The sequence below is a fragment of the Rhinichthys klamathensis genome, unplaced genomic scaffold (genome assembly GCF_029890125.1).
Source record: "Rhinichthys klamathensis goyatoka isolate OS25496 unplaced genomic scaffold, OSU_Roscu_1.1 h1tg000262l_1, whole genome shotgun sequence".
Taxonomy (NCBI): domain Eukaryota; kingdom Metazoa; phylum Chordata; class Actinopteri; order Cypriniformes; family Leuciscidae; genus Rhinichthys; species Rhinichthys klamathensis.
In genome coordinates, this window is record NW_026606783.1 from 3151514 (window position 1) to 3172706 (window position 21193).

General features: G+C 39.7%; 2 protein-coding genes across 2 annotated transcripts; one reads left to right on the plus strand and one right to left on the minus strand.

Annotated features, from left to right (window-relative positions):
• Positions 1 to 3484: 3484 nt before the first annotated feature.
• Positions 3485 to 5106, minus strand: LOC130101820 (uncharacterized). The gene is made up of 3 exons (XM_056267674.1): positions 4408 to 5106; positions 4064 to 4198; positions 3485 to 3781 (listed from the first exon to the last, which is right to left on the minus strand). Exons 1-3 carry the CDS (start codon positions 4817 to 4819, stop codon positions 3600 to 3602), a joined length of 729 nt encoding a protein of 242 aa, XP_056123649.1. The 5' UTR covers positions 4820 to 5106; the 3' UTR covers positions 3485 to 3599.
• A 3602-nt stretch (positions 5107 to 8708) lies between these two features.
• Positions 8709 to 20750, plus strand: LOC130101821 (RIIa domain-containing protein 1). The gene is made up of 4 exons (XM_056267675.1): positions 8709 to 8826; positions 9040 to 9116; positions 20214 to 20260; positions 20660 to 20750. The coding sequence occupies exons 1-4, from the start codon at positions 8746 to 8748 to the stop codon at positions 20722 to 20724; spliced, it is 270 nt and encodes an 89-aa protein (XP_056123650.1). The 5' UTR covers positions 8709 to 8745; the 3' UTR covers positions 20725 to 20750.
• Positions 20751 to 21193: the final 443 nt, after the last annotated feature.

A 21193-nucleotide genomic window follows, 5' to 3' on the forward strand; every position in this document is an offset into this window, starting at 1 on the left:
GCGCATGCGCCCGCTGCAGCACTGGCTGAAACGCCGTGTGCCAACCCATGCATGGCAGTCAGGCAGCCTGCGCATTATGGTGAATCACGGGTGTTTAAGAGCACTGATTCCCTGGCGGGCTCAGGACTGGTACCACAAGGGGGTGACCATGGGGGTAGTTTCCAGGAGGAAGGTGGTTTTTACAGACGCATCCAACCTGGGTTGGGGAGCGCTGCACGAGGGCAAGCCTGCCTCCGGCCTCTGGTCGAGCACGGAGCAGAGCTTACATATCAACTGTCTGGAAATGAAAGCAGTTGGTTTGGCCCTGAAAGCATTTCTGTTAAACCTCAGGGGTCACCATGTCCTGGTCCGTACGGACAACATGTCAGTGGTGGCCTACATAAATCGCCAGGGTGGCATCAGGTCGGGCAACCTGTATGCTATGGCGAGGGACCTCCTCCTATGGGCACAGGCCAACCTGAGCTCCCTGAGAGCAGCGCACATCCCGGGCGTCCAAAATCTGGGCGCGGATATGCTCTCACGGGGCAACACTCCCCTAAGCGAGTGGTCTCTGAACCCTCAGACGGTCAGTCTGATATGGGAGAGATTCGGCGAGGCCGAAATCGACCTTTTCGCCTCGAGAGCCAACACCCACTGCAGGGTGTTTTTCTCGAAGAACAGGGACGCGCTGGCCCATCCCTGGCCCAACCGCCCCCTTTATGCTTTCCCCCCCATCTCGATGGTCCCACAAGTCATCGAACGGGTCAGGGAGAGCGGATGCCCAGTCCTTCTGGTGGCTCCTCTCTGGAAATCCAGACCATGGTTTCCGGAGCTGGTTCAGCTGTCAGACACGGTCCCCTGGCCCGTTCCAATGAGGAGGGACCTCCTCACACAGGCCAAAGGGACGATATGGCACCCCCGACCCGATTTATGGGCCCTCCATGTGTGGCCCCTAAACGGGTACCCGGGGGCCTTCCTGACAAGGTCTTAGGCACTATCTCTGAAGCAAGGGCCCCGTCTACTAGGCGTCTGTATGCTTTGAAGTGGTCGGGTTTTTCCAGCTGGTGCTCGAAAAATCGAGTTGACCCAGAGTCATGTGAGGTATCGGTGGTACTCTCCTTCCTGCAGGAGCTACTGGACGCGGGCCGCACCCCGTCCACGCTCAAAGTTTATGTGGCAGCCATCGCAGCGCATCATGCGTTGGTGGCTGGTCAATCACTGGGAAGAAATGACCTGGTAGTAAGATTTCTGAAGGGCGCTAGGAGAATTAACCCCTCCAGGCCCCCATCAGTACCTCCCTGGGACCTCTCCACGGTCCTCAGGGCCCTGAAGGGGCCGCCTTTTGAACCGCTCCGGTCGGTGGGTCTAAAACCACTCTCGCTCAAGACTGCTCTCCTGTTGGCATTGGCATTTATCAAGCGAGTGGGAGATCTGCAGGCCCTTTCTGTGAGTCCGGCATGTTTGGAGTTTGGAGCGGATGACTCCAGAGTCATTCTCAAACCCAGGCATGGTTACGTACCCAAGGTGCTCTCAACGCCGTTTAGAGCGCAAGTTATCACGCTATTAGCCCTTCCCCCTTCTGCCGAGGATGGGGAGGTTAATCTTCTCTGCCCTGTTAGGGCGCTGAGAGTCTATTACCCCTTTTCCACCAAAAAAAGAACTGGTTCGGAACTGGTGCTGGTTCAAAGTTGGTTCGAAGTTGGTTCAACTTGCGAACCTTCTCAGAACCTGTTTGTTTTTCCACTGACTAAAGAGCCCAGCGAACGACGTCATTACGTCACTGTGTACGTCGCCATACGTCTTAGCCTTCCCAGAAACGCTTGCGCCAACTCCAAGCATAACAGTTACAATGGCGGACTACATCGGATTTCTGCAAATGTTTCTCCTGGCTTTGCGATCTTATATTGGGGTCAGAAGAAGACGTATAGAACACATTTGTGCTGCTCGTCTGGATAACTGTAGACGGAGGTTACGTTCGAGAAGAAGGGTAATTATATAACTTGTTTCGGTTCTTATTATTATTGATGTTAGCTCTTGTTGGATGCAAATGCCAGGCCGCTAGCTCTAATGCTAACGTTAGCTACAGTATGTACCGGTAGCGCAGACTAACTATAGATTACATTGGAAATAAACACAAAAAAATAATGGTGAACCGATTTTTATCTTTACAGGCAACGTTAGTATTGCGGCACATCGCAAGACGGAGACCGCCTGTTGTCTGGGCACACCCACGATCTCAGCACTGGTGGGACACAATCGTTCCGGATTTCAACGCTCAACAGTTTTTGCATAATTTCCGAGTGTCCCGGGAGTCATTTGAGTACATCTGTGGTCGACTCAGGCCTGACATGGGGAGAAAAAACACAAATTACCGTATGTGTGTCACAATCCGAAAGCGAGTGGCAATTGCCATCTGGAAACTGGCCACCGGCAGCGAATACAGGACCATAAGCCATCTTTTTGGGGTAGGCCTCAGCACTGTGTTTAACTGTGTTCAGGACTTTTGCTACGCAGTCAACAGGGTGCTGCTTCCTATGCACATTTCATTTCCTGACGCTGACAAGCTTGTAGAACTGGCCACATTCTTCCAGAATCGTTGGAGAGTACCACAGTGTGTTGGAGCAATAGATGGAAGTCACATCCCTATAATTGCACCAGAGGAGTACCCTAGAGACTATTACAACCGGAAAGGATGGCATTCAATTATTCTCCAAGCAGTGGTTGATGGCAAAGGTCTTTTCTGGGATGTATGCGTTGGCTATCCAGGTAGTGTTCACGACGCAAGAGTACTGAGACAGTCAAATTTGTGGGAAGTCCTAAATGACGGGGAGTTATTAGGCCAAAATAAAATGAACATCTCTGGGTGTGATGTTGGATATTATTTAATTGGTGACCCAGCTTACCCCATGCAGAACTGGCTCATGAAGCCCTTTTCAGACACTGGCAGACTGACACATGAACAACGGACCTACAATTACCGGCTGAGCAGTGCACGGTCAGTTGTGGAGATGTGTTTTGGGAGACTAAAAGGTCGATGGAGGTGCCTCCTAAAAAGAAATGACTGCAAGCTGGAGCTGAGCAAGCAAATGACACTCGCCTGCTGTGTGCTTCACAACATTTGTGAGGAACATGGGGATAACTTTACAGAGGAGCATCAAGACAGGCCTATAAACATTCAGCCTCCTGTCCAGGCGGTACCTGAACATGGTAATCAAGAAGGGGCTGACATCAGAGCTGCGTTAATACAGTACTTTTGTACAGGGAATGACTGATTTTTTTTCCCTTACCACTGCCATACATTGCAATTCTACCTGTGTTTTTTTGTTAAATAATTAAACTGCCATAACACCAGATGTTACATTTTTATGTTTACTTGCTGAGTTATCTCTTTCTGGTTTCCTGAAATGCAGCAGTGTGTAAATAAAATACACAATTTCAGCACAAATGTAAATAAATAAAAATTCGTACACCTTGATTACTTGCATTTGTTTCTCTCTTGATTAAGCATACCACAGCAGACATGTTTCTTTATAAAACGTTTATTTAAAAACAAGTACAAAAAAATCACAAAATATTAAAGTGTGTGCAGTGCAAAGTGTGCAAGATTGTTTCTTTCTGATTCAGTGGGGTTGCCTCTCCATCACTGTGACCATACGCTCCATTAGTCCAAGCATTGCACTTGAGTCTGCATCCAATTTCCTCAGCAAGGTATCATTCATGTCCTTGCAGTGCTGCAGGAACCTTTCATCAGACCTCTCAAAATATTCCAGCAGCTCCCCATTCATGTCTCGTTTCCTTTTGCCTGTGCACCAAAAAAAAACATAAAAATTAACACAGATCTTTGTGTATTTAGCAATTGTAAAGAATCTGACACAAGAGTCAATGCAACATTAAAAAAATAATATTATATGATATAATACTACACTGATACACCTTATAATGTATATCTACTATCATATCTGTACACTAGTACACACTATTGAGCACTTTATGCTATCTAATCAAATACAACAGATCTGCAGTGAATTATTTAATGAAGACTGATATATTTCAGTTTGTTGATACTCATAACAACAATCCTTACCCTTTCTGGTTGACCGACTGGAAGAGGAAGATGAGGAGGTTTCAGCTGCTGAGCTGCAAGACGGTACTGGTGAGCTGCAGTGGAGTGGTAGCGGTAGCTCCCGGTCAGGTTCACAATCATCAATGGCCAACAACTCTATAAACAACAAAAATAAGACAGTGTTTCAATCACAAAAGTTTCCATTGCACCCTATTCAGTGTCTGCGTTAGCTATTGTTAGCAATAGCATGCTAGCTAGCTGACTCAAGCAAGCACCGCTACTAATAAGTAGCATTGCAAACGAAACAGCTAAGAAATGTATAGTTGGTTTGCAACAAGGTGAAACATTAGAAAAGTTAAACTTACCAGAATCAGTAACGTTGTTGGCAATACCCTGCAGCAGCGTCTCATCCACCACCATAGACTCTAGCATAACAGTTGTTGAATTTAATGCGCCGGTGACCTGGCACGCCGGTCTGTCGCCGAGGACCGAGTCCAAAACCTCAAAATGGGTATTTCTACTGCGTGGCCGTCCATTACCACTTCGGCCCAATTCCTTCTTTTGGTCCCTGTAATCCTTTTTTAGTTTTTTTAACTTGTTATTGATCTGCTCTATGGTTCTGTTAAATCCTGCTGCAGCCATCTCCCTCTGGATCTCCTCGAACACATGTTTTGTTCTCGAAGCACCTTCTATTTTTTGCTGTACCTCTGCCGAAGACCATATCGCTAACAAACAGTTTGTCTCCTCCACCGACCACTGTTTCGCTTTAGAATCCATTCTTCAATCGTTGTTACTATCTTTACTAGCGCTGTGTTTTTAGCAATGGCGGTCACAACCTTTCCCATCCCGTTGTGTTGTTGGTCACAATAACCCCGCCCCCAGCCCCCGACGTAAGCATGACGTGGTAAAAGAACGGTTCTAGTCCAGCAAAGAGTTGGTGCCGCTTTGGAACCAGTTCCCCTGGCCGAGAACTGGTTCTTTGGCTGTCGAAACACAAAGAACTGGTTCGCGAGTAGGCACCGGCTCCGAACCGGCTCTCAAAATGCTTCGGTGGAAAAGGGGCTTATCTGGAGCGTTCTGCGTCTTTTAGACAGTCAGAACAGCTGTTTGTCTGCTTTGGTGGCCGATCTAAGGGTGGTCCAGTTACCAAACAAAGACTGTCTAGATGGATAGTGGATGCCATTTCTATGGCTTATACTTCAGTGGGTCAGGTTTGCCCTATAGGTGTCAGGGCCCATTCGACTAGAGGCATGGCCTCGTCATGGGCTTGGTCATCTGGGTTTCCCATTCAAGATATTTGTGAGGCGGCCGGCTGGTCCTCGCCTTCCACATTTATGAAGTTCTATAATATGGAGGTGCCTTCCCTGCAGGCGAAGGTTCTTTCAGTATGATTAAGACTCGATGCTGTCTGGTCTTGTCTACAAAAAATTACTGTGCATAATCACATACATACATATATAAAACCCGCTTAGGCTGGTTATGAATTGTACTAATAATCCTGACAGTGTCGGGGTTTGTTAGTATATTCTGTTGGTTGTTACTGACTCTTATATATTATTCAGGCCTGACAGTGTCTGGTCTGTTATATATATATATTCTTATATTGGGTTCTGGCTTGTTCTGTTAGCTCAGGGGGCCTGAGTTGCAGTGCAACCAGTTACTAAGGGTGCGGCGTTTTACAGGGCGTCCCCACTGCGTATAGCTACGCAATACGAAGTGACCGTTCGAAAGGGAACTACTCGGTTACTATCGTAACCTCGGTTCCCTGAGAGAGGGAACGAGTATTGCGTAGCCGGCCGCACTTAGTAACGGGTGAAGTTGTCGCTTCAGTCGTATAAACCTGCTATAATGGCGAATTCGGGGGTCTTTTATAGGCTAAACCACACCCCCTTGACGGGCTCTGACGTTGAGCTAGCTCATTGGCTGTATGTCAGAGTCGCCCGCGCCATTGGTTGTGCAGTTGCGGCAGCACAGCCTATGAGCGTGCCAGACGCTCAGTGTGCTAGCTGTGCAGCTGCAAATGCGTTTTACATATAGGTTTCAGTAAATCGAGGAAAAGGAGTTTCCCCACTGCGTATAGCTACGCAATACTCGTTCCCTCTCTCAGGGAACTGAGGTTACGATAGTAACCGAGTAGTTTCATAAAGCGTTTATCTTAAAGCAAGTGTCATGAAACCTGCAGTGTTGTATACATTTGATATTTTGGTGATTTTGTTTTTTTCTTCTTTATAGATTGTGCCATTGCTGTTGCTGCCACATTTGTCATAAGCTTTGTCATTTTGGCATTCTCCATCTGCAGGACAAACAGGTAGGTCCATTTAACACATTAATGCATAAAAAAACCTAAATAACTACTTACTATAAGATATCCGTTTATTAACTAAACACAACTAAATTACCTTGTTTCAATTTCTAGCAGTGCAAAGTATGCTCCTACTAGAGCCCCAGCTGATGAACAAAACCAGCCTGGTTGAGGGAGGCATCTGTACCTGCCCAACAAACAACAGCACATGACGTGGAGTCATAATAACACATTATCATATTAACATGTAATAAACTCTATATTATTATATTATATCATATTAGGCTTTATATTATATTATATCATATTATATTAGTTTTTATATTATAGTATATTATATTATATCATATTATATTAGTTTTTATATTATAGTATATTATATTATATATAGACCAGTGTTGTTTGTATATTATCAACAGCAATGGTCTTTAGAGCTTTCAACACGTTTGTATCACATCTGTGTTTGCACGTCCCATTATTGGAGGAGATTTTTCATTGACATGGTTCCATGCAGTGTTGGGTGTAATGCATTACTAAGTAATTAATTACTGTAATTTAATTACTTTTCCCTTAAAAATTAAAGTGTGAAATTACTCATAATTTTCTGTAATTTAATTAGGCTAGTTACTTCTGATGTAATTGCATACTGTAACACAATAGTGGATTTAACATACAATTTTAACTTATCTTATAAAATGTGTGTTTTTAAAGTAAACTTCTCTGTTTAAATACTTAAGTCAGTTCTAGATTTAAAAGAGTAGTTTCATGTCTATCCTTGTATTGTTCAACTCAATGTTGGCATGGAATTTAGAAAGTAATAAAGTAATGCAATACTTTTTAGAGAGAGTAATTAAAAATGTATTATTATATTATATAGTGAAGGCTAATATAAATGTTTTAAGTTTGTATTTCCTCCCAGAATGGGAAACAATAGTTCCCTGCCTCTTCAGTTTGTGTTACGTGTGGAATATTCACAACAAGAGGTCACTCTTACTGTAGTTCTGGGCAATCTTTTTCCACCGTCGTATTTGTTACTTTGTTACTGTTGTCTTTTTCTGTAACGTTAGCTATTATTTACTCGGTGTCTTGGGTTATTCTGAAACTGCCATTAAACTTTGCTAATGGTTCTTGCTCAAGTCTCTGAATCTGTCGGGCCAAACTATTGCGCTTGGATTTGTGTGTGTGTGTGTGTGTGTGTGTGTGTGTGTGTGTGTGTGTGTGTGTGTGTGTGTGTGTGTGTGTGTGTGTGTGTGTGTGTGAGAGAGAGAGAGAGAGAGAGAGAGAGAGAGAGAGAGAGAGAGAGAGAGAGAGAGAGAGAGAGAGAGAGAGAGAGAGAGAGAGAGAGAGAGAGAGAGAGAGAGTGCTTTCAAGATTCAAGAACATTTCTTTGAATTGACAATAACACTATAACAGGACTCAGCAAAAAAGAAAAAAAAGAAGACAAATCCGCCGTTAGAATGAATGTAGTTAACTGCATGTTAGCTATAACCAAACGACTTTGCCTAACGTTACATGAACAGGAGAACGATTTAGAAATGGTTACAAAAGACTAGCTAAATAATATAGCATTGTGTAGCATCATGTAACTAATAAAATATCACTTACCAGTGGGCAACGGCATTATATCTGTCTCAGTTTGTGAGCTGAAGAGATCAATTGAGCATCAAAGTTTAGCTTTGTCAAGTCAACACTTTTTATTGTTTGTTTCCATGACGCGTTGTCAGTAGCCTGCTCATTTAAATGAGTAATGCCAGTAACGTTACCCTGAAAAACGACACAGTGCGAGTCTCTCGATGAATTGTTTATCAAGTTTATTAAACAATCAATTCTTGTTTGTTTGTGCGCATGTAGTAAAGCTACAAGGTAAACAAAGGTGGAATACATAATCTAGTCATTCAGTAGGCTACTATTTAAATGCATATCTTATTCAAATTAGATTAGAATTAAAAGGTGCGTTCCATTCGACAGGGTCCCTACGCAGTGTTCACTGCTCCCTATCCCTGAACACGGTACATCACAGTTGAAGTGGACTCAGGGCCGTTAGAATTTAAAATTTAAAATCTCTTCCAACGGCTCTGCTCTATGGTTAGTTCCGACCTTTATGGTTCCGACTGATGATGCGGTGCACAATGACAGTTGGTTGATTTTCGCTCTCCACTTCCTGTGAAGTGATGTATCGATGTTCCCTGTTTGCAGTGCCCTTTGAACTGAACATGTTCGTTCGGATTGGAATCTCACTTAAGATGGCGAAATACCCTGTGAAGTCCACTTCGCAGTCCACTTACGGTCGATTGGAACGCACCTAAAATGAATGAAAGTGTGGAAGTGTGTTCCTTAGCAACAGAATTCGTGACACAAGTCAACATCAGGTGCTTCAACACAGCGCAGAAGCTACGCTGTCATGGCGAAGAGAAACGCTCTGGAGAAACTCGATGTCGGCGCTTTAAGCCCCGAGCAGCAGGAGAAACTGCATCACTTCAAGGTATTTCATTTTCGGCTGCTGAAAGTTGTTTACGACGAGTCTGCAAATTGTATTGGTACGTGAATGCGTGAATACGTGAAAATAGCTAGCTACATGAGTACTCTGGCTATATGATTTATTAATAAGCTGTATGGGAAATATGATTTATTTCTGTTAGCGAATGTTTCGAAATCAAATAACTAAGTGTAAGTGATTTAACATGTCTTACTCCAGATCAAGACGAGGATAGCCAATGAAAAATATTTAAGATCTCATCCAGAGGTGGAAATGTTACTGAGTGACTTCTTAAGGTAGGCTATAGTGTTTTTGCTTTGTTCATCAAGATCATGATACAGCACATTTTGTTATATTCACCCCTCGCGGTAGGCCGTAGTACGGAGCCCGGGAAGTCACCTGTGGGAAAAAAAAAAACAATCCGAGGCGACGGTTTTGCAATCCGTCCCCTCAGTTTATAAACTGTACTCACGAATTCTTAAACTGTTCCCTCGGTTTAACAATTCGTGCCCACGGATTAATAAACCGTACCCTCGAGTTCCCAATCCGTGCTCTCAGATTTGTAAACCGTGCCTTCAGTTTTTGCAATCTGTACCCACAAATTCATAAACCGTGCCCACGCTTTCGCAATCCGTACTCACGGGTTTGTTATCCGTACTCACGGGTTTGTGGCTCGTCCCCCAGAGTGTGCCGCGTGATTCAACCAGGCCTCCTGTTTAGATGCGGGATGCATTGTTTTTAAAAGGACTTCACATACAAAAAAAAAAATTATATATATATATATATAACACAAACACAAAGTTATAGGCCTATAAAAATAAAACATTCATAAATTGTTTTATGATTAACATATTCCTGTCTTAAGTGAACTCATTTAAAGTTATAAACGCAAATAATAGGCCTAATAATAATAATTAGGCTATTATTATTACATTTAGGCTACATATTTAGATATAAGACGCTTTTATCAAAAAAAGAAACAAAGCAATTCGTCAAATGTCAGTCATAATACAGGTTAGACAATAATACAGGGCTGAGATTATCACAAATAAACACAAGATTTTGACGCATATCCAAGTGTTTGTGCACAAAAAATAAATGCCATTGACTTTTTGCCTTTATTAAACATTTAAAATTTTCGCAAATTAATATGAAAAAAAAAAATAGATTTTACTTTCTAAAAACTATATTTTGCCCGCAGTGCTAAATGAGAAGAGCATGTCTCTGGAACCATAAAGAGAGATGATTTATAGGTGATTTATAGGCTAATCATAATAAATGTTTCTGAAAAATAACGATGGATTTTTATTGTTTAAATGAACAGTTTTCTAGTGACGGGCTAAACATATCTCCATCTCCGCTGTAAAGGATGCACCTTTAGAGAAATGCAGCTTTCGGATTGTGTAATCAGACGGTATTTGCTTTCGATTCGAATTTGTTCGTTTAAAAGTGGACATTTCAAGCTTTATATAGGCTTTTGTTTCAGTTCATTTATGAGACGCGCTCCGGAGATCATGAAAGCGCGCCTGATTGTTTTATTTTATTTTACAAATACACAACGTTTTCTTGTTATTGTGAGTTTACACAAATAAAAGTAGTTGCAAATAATGTATTATGTATAATGTATTTTTTTCTGTATGACCAGAAATGCTAGATTATTTTAAATTGTTCCACTGTTGATAGGAACATCATATGCAAGCGTTTGCGGCCGCGGCTCAGTGCGCGCTCCACACAAACACTTGGATATGCGTTAAAAACCTGTGTTTGTTTGTTATAATCTTAGCCCATTATTATTGTCTAAGACTGACATTTGACGAATTGCTTTGTTCTTTTTTTTTTTTTTTTTGGGATAAAAGCGTCTTCTAAATAGGCCTATGTAGCCTAAATGGATTTTGATAGCTAATTATTATTTGCGTTTATTACTATGAATGAGTTCACCGAAGACAGTAATATGTTTAGCCTAACATAAAATAATTTATAGCTTATAACCAAATCTTTTACAGTTTTTGAACTGTGTTATTATTATTATTATCATTATTATTTTCGCTTAGGTACTATAGGCCTACTGAGCTTTTTCCTCTAAAAAAATGGACTTTAAAGATAAAAGTAGCCTAAATGTAGTTTTTTTTTTAGAAAATGCAAGAAATTATCCATTTAAAAAAAAGGGGTTTAAAAACAATGCAATGCATCCCGCATCTAAACAGGAGGCCTGGTTGAATCACGCGGCACACTCTGGGGGACGAGCCACAAACCCGTGAGTACGGATTACAAACCCGTGAGTACGGATTACAAACCCGCGAGTACGGATTGCGAAAGCGTGGGCACGGTTTATGAATTTGTGGGTACAGATTGCAAAAACTGAGGGCACGGTTTACAAATCTGAGAGCACGGATTAGGAACTCGTGGGTACGGTTTATTAATCCGTGGGCACGAATTGTTAAACCGAGGGAACATGTTGGCGCTGCCATCTCAGTTAGAGCTAGGTAACCGGTAACATGACGAAGGAAGAACTTACAACTCAGACATGATCTGGCGTTTTGCCTGCACACCCTCACAATAGAGCGGCGGCTACTTTATTAATGATTGCACACCTGTGCATGTTACTCCGCCCACGTCATGATCACAGTCAATTAGAGAACACACAATTACATGGATCAACACCCCCATTTGTTCCTAAATTGACAGAATATAACACAATGCGTCATACACATACATACATACATCTCTGTACATCAATTCATTTACATTCCAAACAAAAAACACATAAATTTATCCATTTTAGCTTTAGACACAGATTTTGTTAAAATGTCTGCCACCATATCAGCTGTAGGACAATAATAAAGAATTATCTGGCCATCATTCAGTACAGATCGAACAAAGTGAAACCGTATGTCAATATGCTTACATCTTTGACGGCACACTGGATTCTTTGAAAGTGCAATAGCACCCTGGTTGTCCCCAAAAATAGTCACTGGTGCATATTCAAGAACATTGTCCATTCCATTGATTAGATTGGTCAGATACAAGCTTTCTTGTGTAGTAGCTGATAACGCCATGTATTCTGCTTCACATGTGGATAAGGCAACAGTTTGTTGTTTCTTAGACTTCCAAGAGACCACAGGCCCATTCTTAGATAAACTGAAACAACAACCAGTAATACTACGTCTGTCATTTAAGTCTGCTGCCCAGTCTGCATCGCTATAAGCCACAAGTTTCAGATTTACATCACTTTTCTTATAACATAATTCCAAGTCTGCTGTACCTTTTAAATACCTCAAAACATGTTTAGCAGCCACCCAATGTTGTTCTTTTGGTTCCCTTAGATATTGTGACAATTTACTAACAATGAAGCTTAAATCTGGACGTGTACTTGTCATCATATAGATTAAACTACCAATCATTTCACGATACCTCTTTAACCCTTTAAGTGTCACCCCCCTTTTTTTGAATATACATGAAAATGCACATTTCTAACTTAAATGGTTGTAATTCAAGAATGCTTTGGAATATAGACGTAAGATTGGTCTTGTTTTAAAGAAGACATTTGGCAGATTTTTGTAGAAGTGAAATAAATTAAGAAAGTGAAACAGAAAAAAAGTTATAGAAGTTTGAGTTTATGAAAATGTACAATGTAAAAAAAAAAAATTATTCATATTTTATATAAAATACATATTTTCAAAACCTGGGCGACTCTAAAACTGCAAAAAAATCAAAGCCAAAAATCTGAACAAGTTGTGTTTCAAATTTTAGGTTGATATCTCAAAAAATGAGCTTTCAGTAAGATTTTGTTTGGGCGCAGTACCAAACTTTTTCACTAGATGACAACCAGACTCCATTACTGCCCATATAAGGGCGCCTCCATTTCCATATGTGTTTTGAGTGATATGAACCATTATTTCCACAATTTTCATACAATTTATGAAGTAGACATCCTATTCAGAAGTAATATGAGAAGTTTGGCAGATTTTGATATGATTTCAACCTCTAAGAAACATAAAAAGAACACGCATGTGCGTTTTAGCTTCCTGCCACATCATATAATTTTTTTCTTTATATAAAAAAAAAAATTCAGACTTTTTTTTTTAAATAATTGAATGGATGCTATCTTTTGAACTCTTGGCATGAAAACAAACTGAGATTTCTACCCTTCTTTCATGATTTTTCATGTTCATCACTATTTCAAAATAAAGGTCTAAGAGTATGAAAATATTATTGTTGCAAATTGATAAATTACGGCTCCTCTGTAATTTATTTTGAAAATCAATCACCAAATATGGAAACTAGAGATTGTAAGCTTTCAAATGATATATAGTTTGTCAAGATTAGTTTAGGTTTAGTATAGGATATTACTGTTTTAAAAATGTAAAGGATTTGGGCCCACCGGTGGGCCCGTGACACTTAAGGGGTTAAGTCAACAGGTTCACCTTCATTGTCAAATTTGACTTTGATTTCACACGGGGTTGATCTTGGTTTGCAGTGAGTCATATCAAATCTCTCCAAAATCTTTAAAATGTATCTTTCCTGATTCATTGTTACTTTACCATGTTCTGGCGTAAAGTCAATGCCTAAGAAATGTCGAAGTTTTCCCAGATCTTTTACTTTGAATTTAATTCCCAACATTTCCTTTACATCTCTGAGTATTTGATCATTACTTGCTGCAATAATAAGATCATCAACCCAAATAATCACACTGTAAAAAGTAAAACATTGGTGTTTTTCGTTTGATTTTTTTTTTTTCATTCCAATAGCCTAAAATTATTAGATTGTTAAGTAAAATTACATTTTGTGATTTGTATGTGTCTTTCAGTCTATTTTCTTAGATTGGTACAATATAAAATTATAACATTACAATGAATTTTAAATTATACATTCGATCAAACGACTTTTATTAGATAAAGCATGGTTTGCGCATGCGCACACGTGAAAACTCGAGAGAAGGTTCTAGAAGAGACCGAGCGCAGAAGTCGGAGAGTCATCTGTTGAACAACGCGAAGCGAACAGGACACGTTTGTCAGGTAAGGGGGTACCATTCAGCATTTAAATACTTGAAAAGTATTAACGTCATATCATTTTAATGAACAGACACGCAGATTAGAAGTTATTATAACATTCATTTTGACATTATAGTGGTAAGTAGCGTTAACGCGCCATTTTACAGCTAGGTGCTAACGATTTTCCAGGGAAATCCAAGAACTTAAGATTATATACCGTTAGACCGATTGAATGGATATTATGAAAGGAAAAAATGATGAATGTTGTTAAAAAAACGATGTATTCATGACTGAGTTTTGAGTAACGACAATTAGCTGCTAACGTTAAATGAATCACCTCAATATGGGAGTGACGTTTAAGTTAGCTAGCTAACAACTTAACGTTAACGTTTCCCGCCCAGAGTTTAAAGTCAGGCTAACTGCCTCTCCCCCGGCTTTCAATATGAACGCAGATTTTATAACGTTATGTTTTATGTATTAAATTTGCGAAGGCGGAAATTAATGTGAGGAAAATAAATTTACACTTTGAAACTGCAAAACTAAAACGGATTAATGACTGTTTGGATTTGAATTTTAGGAAAGCTGCTGCTTGGTTGGCATGGTTCCTAGTTTTGGGCAGTTTTGGTTGTCTGTCAAGTCTTCACTGACACGGGTAAGTTGTTTTTGCGTTCAATACAGATTGCAGGGCAGGAGCAAATGATTATTGGAGAAGTCAAGGTAACTTTACTGTGTTTCAATAAAAACAGTCTTTTTAATAAACTATATGTACACTTACAAAGTTATCAATGCCTTGTTTCAAATGTTAGAACCTTAATTATACTACCAACGAAGTGTGGGGCTACTTTGAACCTTGTTTATGGTTTATAAGACAGTGATTTATACTGAGCATGATGCCCCTAACACTAACATTGTGAGCTTTTTGCACCTTTAGGCTAAATGTGTTCTAAATGTGTCAGGCAGGCATGGCATTATAAAAAAAAATGCTCCATGATGAATGGTCAAATTTTTTATCATGTTTCATTATACTTTGTCTTTTTCAAACCGTATTTCTACTGTATGTGATAAAAAAGGAGCATGTTATTTTAATGAATGCATTTTGTTCAGGTCGTGGACAACACAAGGAGGGAATCAGTTCTTAAATGTTTATTCATCTGCTTTGGTGAATCTGTTCACCATCTCATCAAGAAAATTCAGGTACGTACATCGCTCAGCAATCCACGCACATACTTCCATACTGTACATACAGTACATACAAAAAATTAGAATGTAGTCTAAGTTCAGTAATTTGAGAAAAAAAAGTTACAAAAAAGTGTAACTCATGCATTATATATATATATATTTCACGCAATTATTTGTGCTACTTCTGTTGATTGCAGCTTATAGCTATGTTCACGTATATGCACTAAATACCTGGTATTTTGGCCTCCTTTTGCTTGAATTGCTGCATCAGTATGGAGGCAATCTGCATGTGGCACAGCTGAATGCCCAGGTTGTTTTAAAGGTTGTATCAGCGATTGCAGGCACAAACATAAATGATCATTCATCCTCATGATCCGCTAACTGCACGCCCCATAAGCAGGCCGTCAAAAAAAAAAAAAAAAAAACGCGTCTGTAGGCAGCCTAGGCTACGAGATCTGTACCCAAAAAATAAAAGACGGCAACAGTGCTACCAACCACTCATAGTGGTTCCACAAATAGTGTTCCAAACAATTACTGACGTGGAAAAAATAGTGTTCCAACCAATTACTGACTGAACATGAAAATGCTTTTCTTAAGGCATACATTCTGTATTACAAATCCTTGTTTTTATTGGTTATATGTGATATTTTAATTTTCTGAGATACTCCATCAACTGTTTGGTTAGCACTCTTTATTCATTACTATGTATTGTCTCGCCAGGATATGCCAGGTGATAGCCGGAGCAACCAATGGCCATCTTCATCAGTGAGAGCATTGAGAGCACAGAGGTCCTCAGTAACGTGCCCTCAACTGCAGCTGCTGTAACAGTTTTATTTGGACTGCATGTGCTAAACCTCAAATTTCCAAAAGAACTGAAATTAACTATGTCGCCTCTGCACTCTGCTGCATTGTCAATGAATGACTGACAGCCTCCATTTCAGTACTTTGATGAACACACACACAGGATGGGAGAAACGCCTTTACCCCAGTCTCAACTACATCGTAATAGTAGTTCAGTAGTTGTTTGTTGTTTACTGAATGTGGCAATATCTATGTTTTGTATTTGATTTACATTTATTTCTTCTGACAAAAATTTCTGAGAGAACCAGACCAATTGTTTTTAGGTATTTGTTCTTTTTTCTTATTATTGTTCTTATGATATATTCACATTTTAATACTGCTATATATGAAATTCAATTTGAAATGAACTGATTACTTGAACTGTCTAAGAATTACAAGTGTAAGTTTGTTTTGCCAAAAAAGAGTCTAATCTTAAAAACAGTGATTTTCATTCAAGACTTAATAAATATTTAAAAGAACGTTTGATCTGACTCATTGATGTTATGCCAATTGTGAAGCCTTTTGTATTATTTGGAATGAATATTTCAGATTGAAGAAAACTCAATTTAGATCAAGTCTGCTAAAAACACTTTTTTTTATTTAAGCCAATTTAAAATAATGATTTACACCAAATTCAGAAAAGAGTTTGCATGAAATCAAGTCTGTTAAAAACCTTCTTTTTTCCATTTAAGCCAATTTAAAATATTGATTTACAACAAATTCAGAAAAGAGTTTGCATGAAATGCAGAAAATTAGTTTGAACTGAATGGTTTCTGAACATTAGGCCAATGTAAAATCTTTATTGTGAATGGTTACTTCAATTTTATTAGGTTAATCCAATGTTTCACTTTTTACAGTGCAGTATGATTCTGTCTTCATCAATTTGCTTACTGTAAACACAATGATCTGCTGAGTTCTGAACAAAATCATTTTCAATTAAAAAATCATTCAACATCTTGTTCCAATTGCGTCCAGATTGTTTCAGACCATACAGTGATTTATTGAGCTTACATACCAATTCTTCTCCTGTTCTGGACTTAACTTCAAATCCTTCAGGTTGCTTCATATAAATTTCACAATCTATAGGAGCATGCAAATATGCAGTTTTAACATCCATCTGATGTAACTCTAACTCATACTGTGCTGCAAGCTGCATTAAAACACGTACTGAAGTCATATCGGCAGTAGGTGAAAAGGTCTCATTATAGTCAATACCTGCCACTTGACTATAACCCTTTGCCACATACCTGGCCTTATACAATTCCCCATCAGGATTTTCCTTTACAGCATAAACCCATCTTCCTCCTACTGCCCGTTTACCTTCTGGTAGTGTTGTTAATGTGAACGTATTATTCTCTTTTAGAGAATTGATCTCATCCTTCATAGCCTCAACCCACTGCTCTGATTTTAAAGAGCCTAAGGCTTCCTTCAGTGTCTGAGGTACATCACATGCAATACGATAACAATAATCTATAGTCAATGGCTGATCTGCATCATCTTTAACCTCATAATCATAGTCTGCAAGGTGCTGAGGGGGTCTTCTTTCTCTTTTTGGATATCTAGTACTGAGATCATTCTCTTTTTCACCCTGTGTACTGACTTCATCCTTAACTTTCATTTCTTGTGGAATTATTTTGGTCTTATCTAGTTTTGGTACTAGGATCTCCTCCTCATGCTCCTCTGTCTGAGTATCTCTTTCATTTGTACTTTTTGTGACAAACTTCACCAGTCTACTTTTGAGTACTCTCCCTGTGTCTGGATAGAAAACAAGATAAGCAGGGCTATTCTTGTCATAACCAACGAATATGGCCTTCTCACATCTTGCATCCAACTTTTTCTTGTCATACTTATATGCATAACACTCTAAACCAAACACTCTCATTTTGGATAGATCAGGCTTCTTTCCAGTTACCAGATAGTATGGAGTTTGTCCCAGACGGCTATTATAACATCTATTTCTAATTATAGCTGCTGTCTGTACCGCATATGTCCACAACTCCTTTGGTAAATTACTCTCAATCAACATGCATCTTGCCATTTCAAACAAAGTTCTCCAAGCTCTTTCAGCTGTCCCATTTTGATGGGGTGAGTAAGGAGCTGAGGTTTCATGTCTTATAGCATTTTTGCTGAGCAATGTCTGAAATACATTAGATGTAAACTCGGTTCCATTATCTGATCTTACACATTTAATTTTACCATACGGTGCAACATCAGCAATGAATTTCTCGGTTGCTATGGCAGTGTCACTCTTGCTCTTCAAAAAATAGGTAAACACAGCTCCTGAATAGTCATCAGTGAATGCTAAGGCAAATCTAAAACCATCTTTTCCTGCTGGTTCTATAGGACCAGCCAGATCTGCATGAACAAGTGCAAATACCTCTTCTGCTTTCTCATCTAGATCTCTATTTCTGTTCTGAGCAAATTTGCCTTGTAGGCACACTTCACATTTCAAATTGGATCTGTCTATTTTACCTCTAATTTTCATCCCATCTGTAACACTCTCCAACTTTAAGACATCGTCATAATTACAGTGACCCAGTATTTCATGCCATGTCTGAATGTCGTAGCACGCATTACACTCATCAATCTCATTGTCTATAGTACTCAAGTAAAACAATCTGTCACACATATGAATATCAAAAGTTGTACCATTTTTGTGAATGAGTCGGTTCTGTCCCTCTTTGAAGATTACTGTCGCTCCGTGTGCAATTGCCGCTTTGACGGAAAAAATGTCTTGAGAAAATGATGGCACATAAAGTGCCTCAGTCAACATCATGTCCACAATGCGGCCTTTGTTATTTCTCAAACGCAATTTTGCAGTACCTTTCTTCAACGCGATACCACTGGCCCGTTCTCCATCAGCCAACTCCAGAATGTGGCTCTGAGGCTTGAAACTTGAGTCGAAATCCACGAACTTCTCAATGTCCGTAACAATGTGTTTAGTAGCTCCAGAATCCACCATGAGACCTTTCATTTCCACTCCACCAATCGGGACTTTATTCACCTGCTCCACCATAAACATAAATGTGTGGTCCTCCTCTTCATCCATCATTTGCTTCACTTTATCCCGCTTTCTTCGACGACAGTGCACGTCCCTGTGTGAGGTGCTTTTACAGAAACTACACCATTGTCTCCGTTCCCCGCGATCCTCAGCAACCACCGTGCACTCCGCGGCTTTGTGGCCTTTCTGTCCACAGTTGTAACAGGTGAGTCTCATACTCCAATTGTCTCTTCCTTTAATTTTCATTACGCTATCCACTACCGAACTTGCAGGCCCAAACTTCTCAGTGCTTTCATAGCTTCTCAGTTTAGCTTTAAAGTCGGCAAATGTTAGTTTTTCATCACTCTGCGTAATAAAAATAGAGAATGGTTTGAAAGTATCGGGTAAACCCTTTAGAATCATGGCAGTCAATAAATCATCGCTCAAAGTCTCTCCCGCATTCCGTAATGCTGTGATTGCGGTCTCCGCACGAATAATATAGTCCGTAACAGTTTCATTTTCACCTTTCTGAAGAGATGTCAACTCCGTATACAAACTTATCACACGTGGCTTCCCCTTTCCAGCGTAGTGATCTCTCAAAATCTGTAACGCCTTCTTGCCGTCATCAGCAGCCTCTCTCATCACAAGCGACAAACTCTTGTCATCTAATAATTGGATCAGCACTGCATATGCCTCTTCGTTCTTACTGTCTTCCACCTCCTCGTCCTCATCGCCCACGGCAGAGGCTTCACCCAATATGGTGGATTTCAAACCCAGAAGACGCAACTGTGCCAGGAACTTCGTTTCCCACAGTTCGTAATTCTTTTCCTCTCCGTCGAAATATAAACGACTCCATCGGATCCCATACTCTTTACTGGGCCCATAACCTGTTGGCGCTGCCATCTCAGTTAGAGCTAGGTAACCGGTAACATGACGAAGGAAGAACTTACAACTCAGACATGATCTGGCGTTTTGCCTGCACACCCTCACAATAGAGCGGCGGCTACTTTATTAATGATTGCACACCTGTGCATGTTACTCCGCCCACGTCATGATCACAGTCAATTAGAGAACACACAATTACATGGATCAACAGAACAGTTTAAGAATTCGTGAGTACAGTTTATAAACTGAGGGGACGGATTGCAAAACCGTCGCCTCGGATTGTTTTTTTTTTCCCCCACAGGTGACTTCCCGGGCTCCGTACTACGGTGTTTTTGCTTTGTTCATCAAGATCATGATACAGCACATTTTGTTATATTCTCTCTCTCTCTCTCTCTCTCTCTCTCTCTCTCTCTCTCTCTCTCTCTCTCTCTCTCTCTCTCTCTCTCTCTCTCTCTCTCTCTCTCTCTCTCTCTCTCTCTCTCTCTCTCTCTCTCTCTCTCTCTCCCTCTCTCTAACAGGAATGTGTTTCTGAAAAGGCCTACGGATATTCGTGAATTTGCAGCAGGTATTATTTTATAAGGCAGCAACTGTCACATATAATACAACCTAATGTGTTATCCGACACATTTGCACAACTTCTTGAAAATAACTTTGTAGGATATAATCTTCTGATAACATTCAGAATGTGTTTTTGTTTTATGTATTCGATTTTTTTTTAGTATGTAAATAGTCTTGTCTCTCACATAGAATAATTTATTGTTCTGAAAAGAAAAATTGTTGAGCTCAACAAAAAAATGTAATTTGAGCTAATGTTATCAAATACATAATACTTCTTATTTGAGTTTTTTTATAATAATAAATAATTGTAATAACTATTAATTGATTATTATGTGCACTATTATGTTAAATTATACTCTTAAATTAAGGCCAGCATATATCTCTCATTCTCTTTTTTTCCCCCCAGATCATTTCAGTGACCCAGGACTGTCAGAGAAAATTCAGGCCCAAATGAATATGCACAATAAGTGAAAAGTGTGGATTTACACTTTTGTTTTTTAATAAAAAATGTAAAAATGTGGGCCCGTCATGATCCCTCCGTGTTTGAAAGCATCTTTGTTGTACCTCTTTGTTATCAGCAACAATTAACGTGAATGTATCAGGGGAGAGGACAGTCCAGGCTTGTTTGCTAAATGAGTCCACAGGGATGAAAGACAAAATGGGCTGAATTGAACAAGTCTTTCTGTTCTTTAAGTATTTCCAGACATACTGAAGCTGACACTAATTACTCATTAATTATTTATATTACGTATTACCTTGATCTTTAGCATAAAATACTAATTTTAAACTACTCGTTTTCATTGAGTTTTTCATGGATTTGTCCTGAATTTGTATCTAGTTTAACTTAGCAGTCCCAATTAGTGCTGTTTTTCACATTTGGACGGTCAGTTTGATCTTTTTCGTCTTATAATTTATGGTTTGACTAACTGAGAAGTATTGT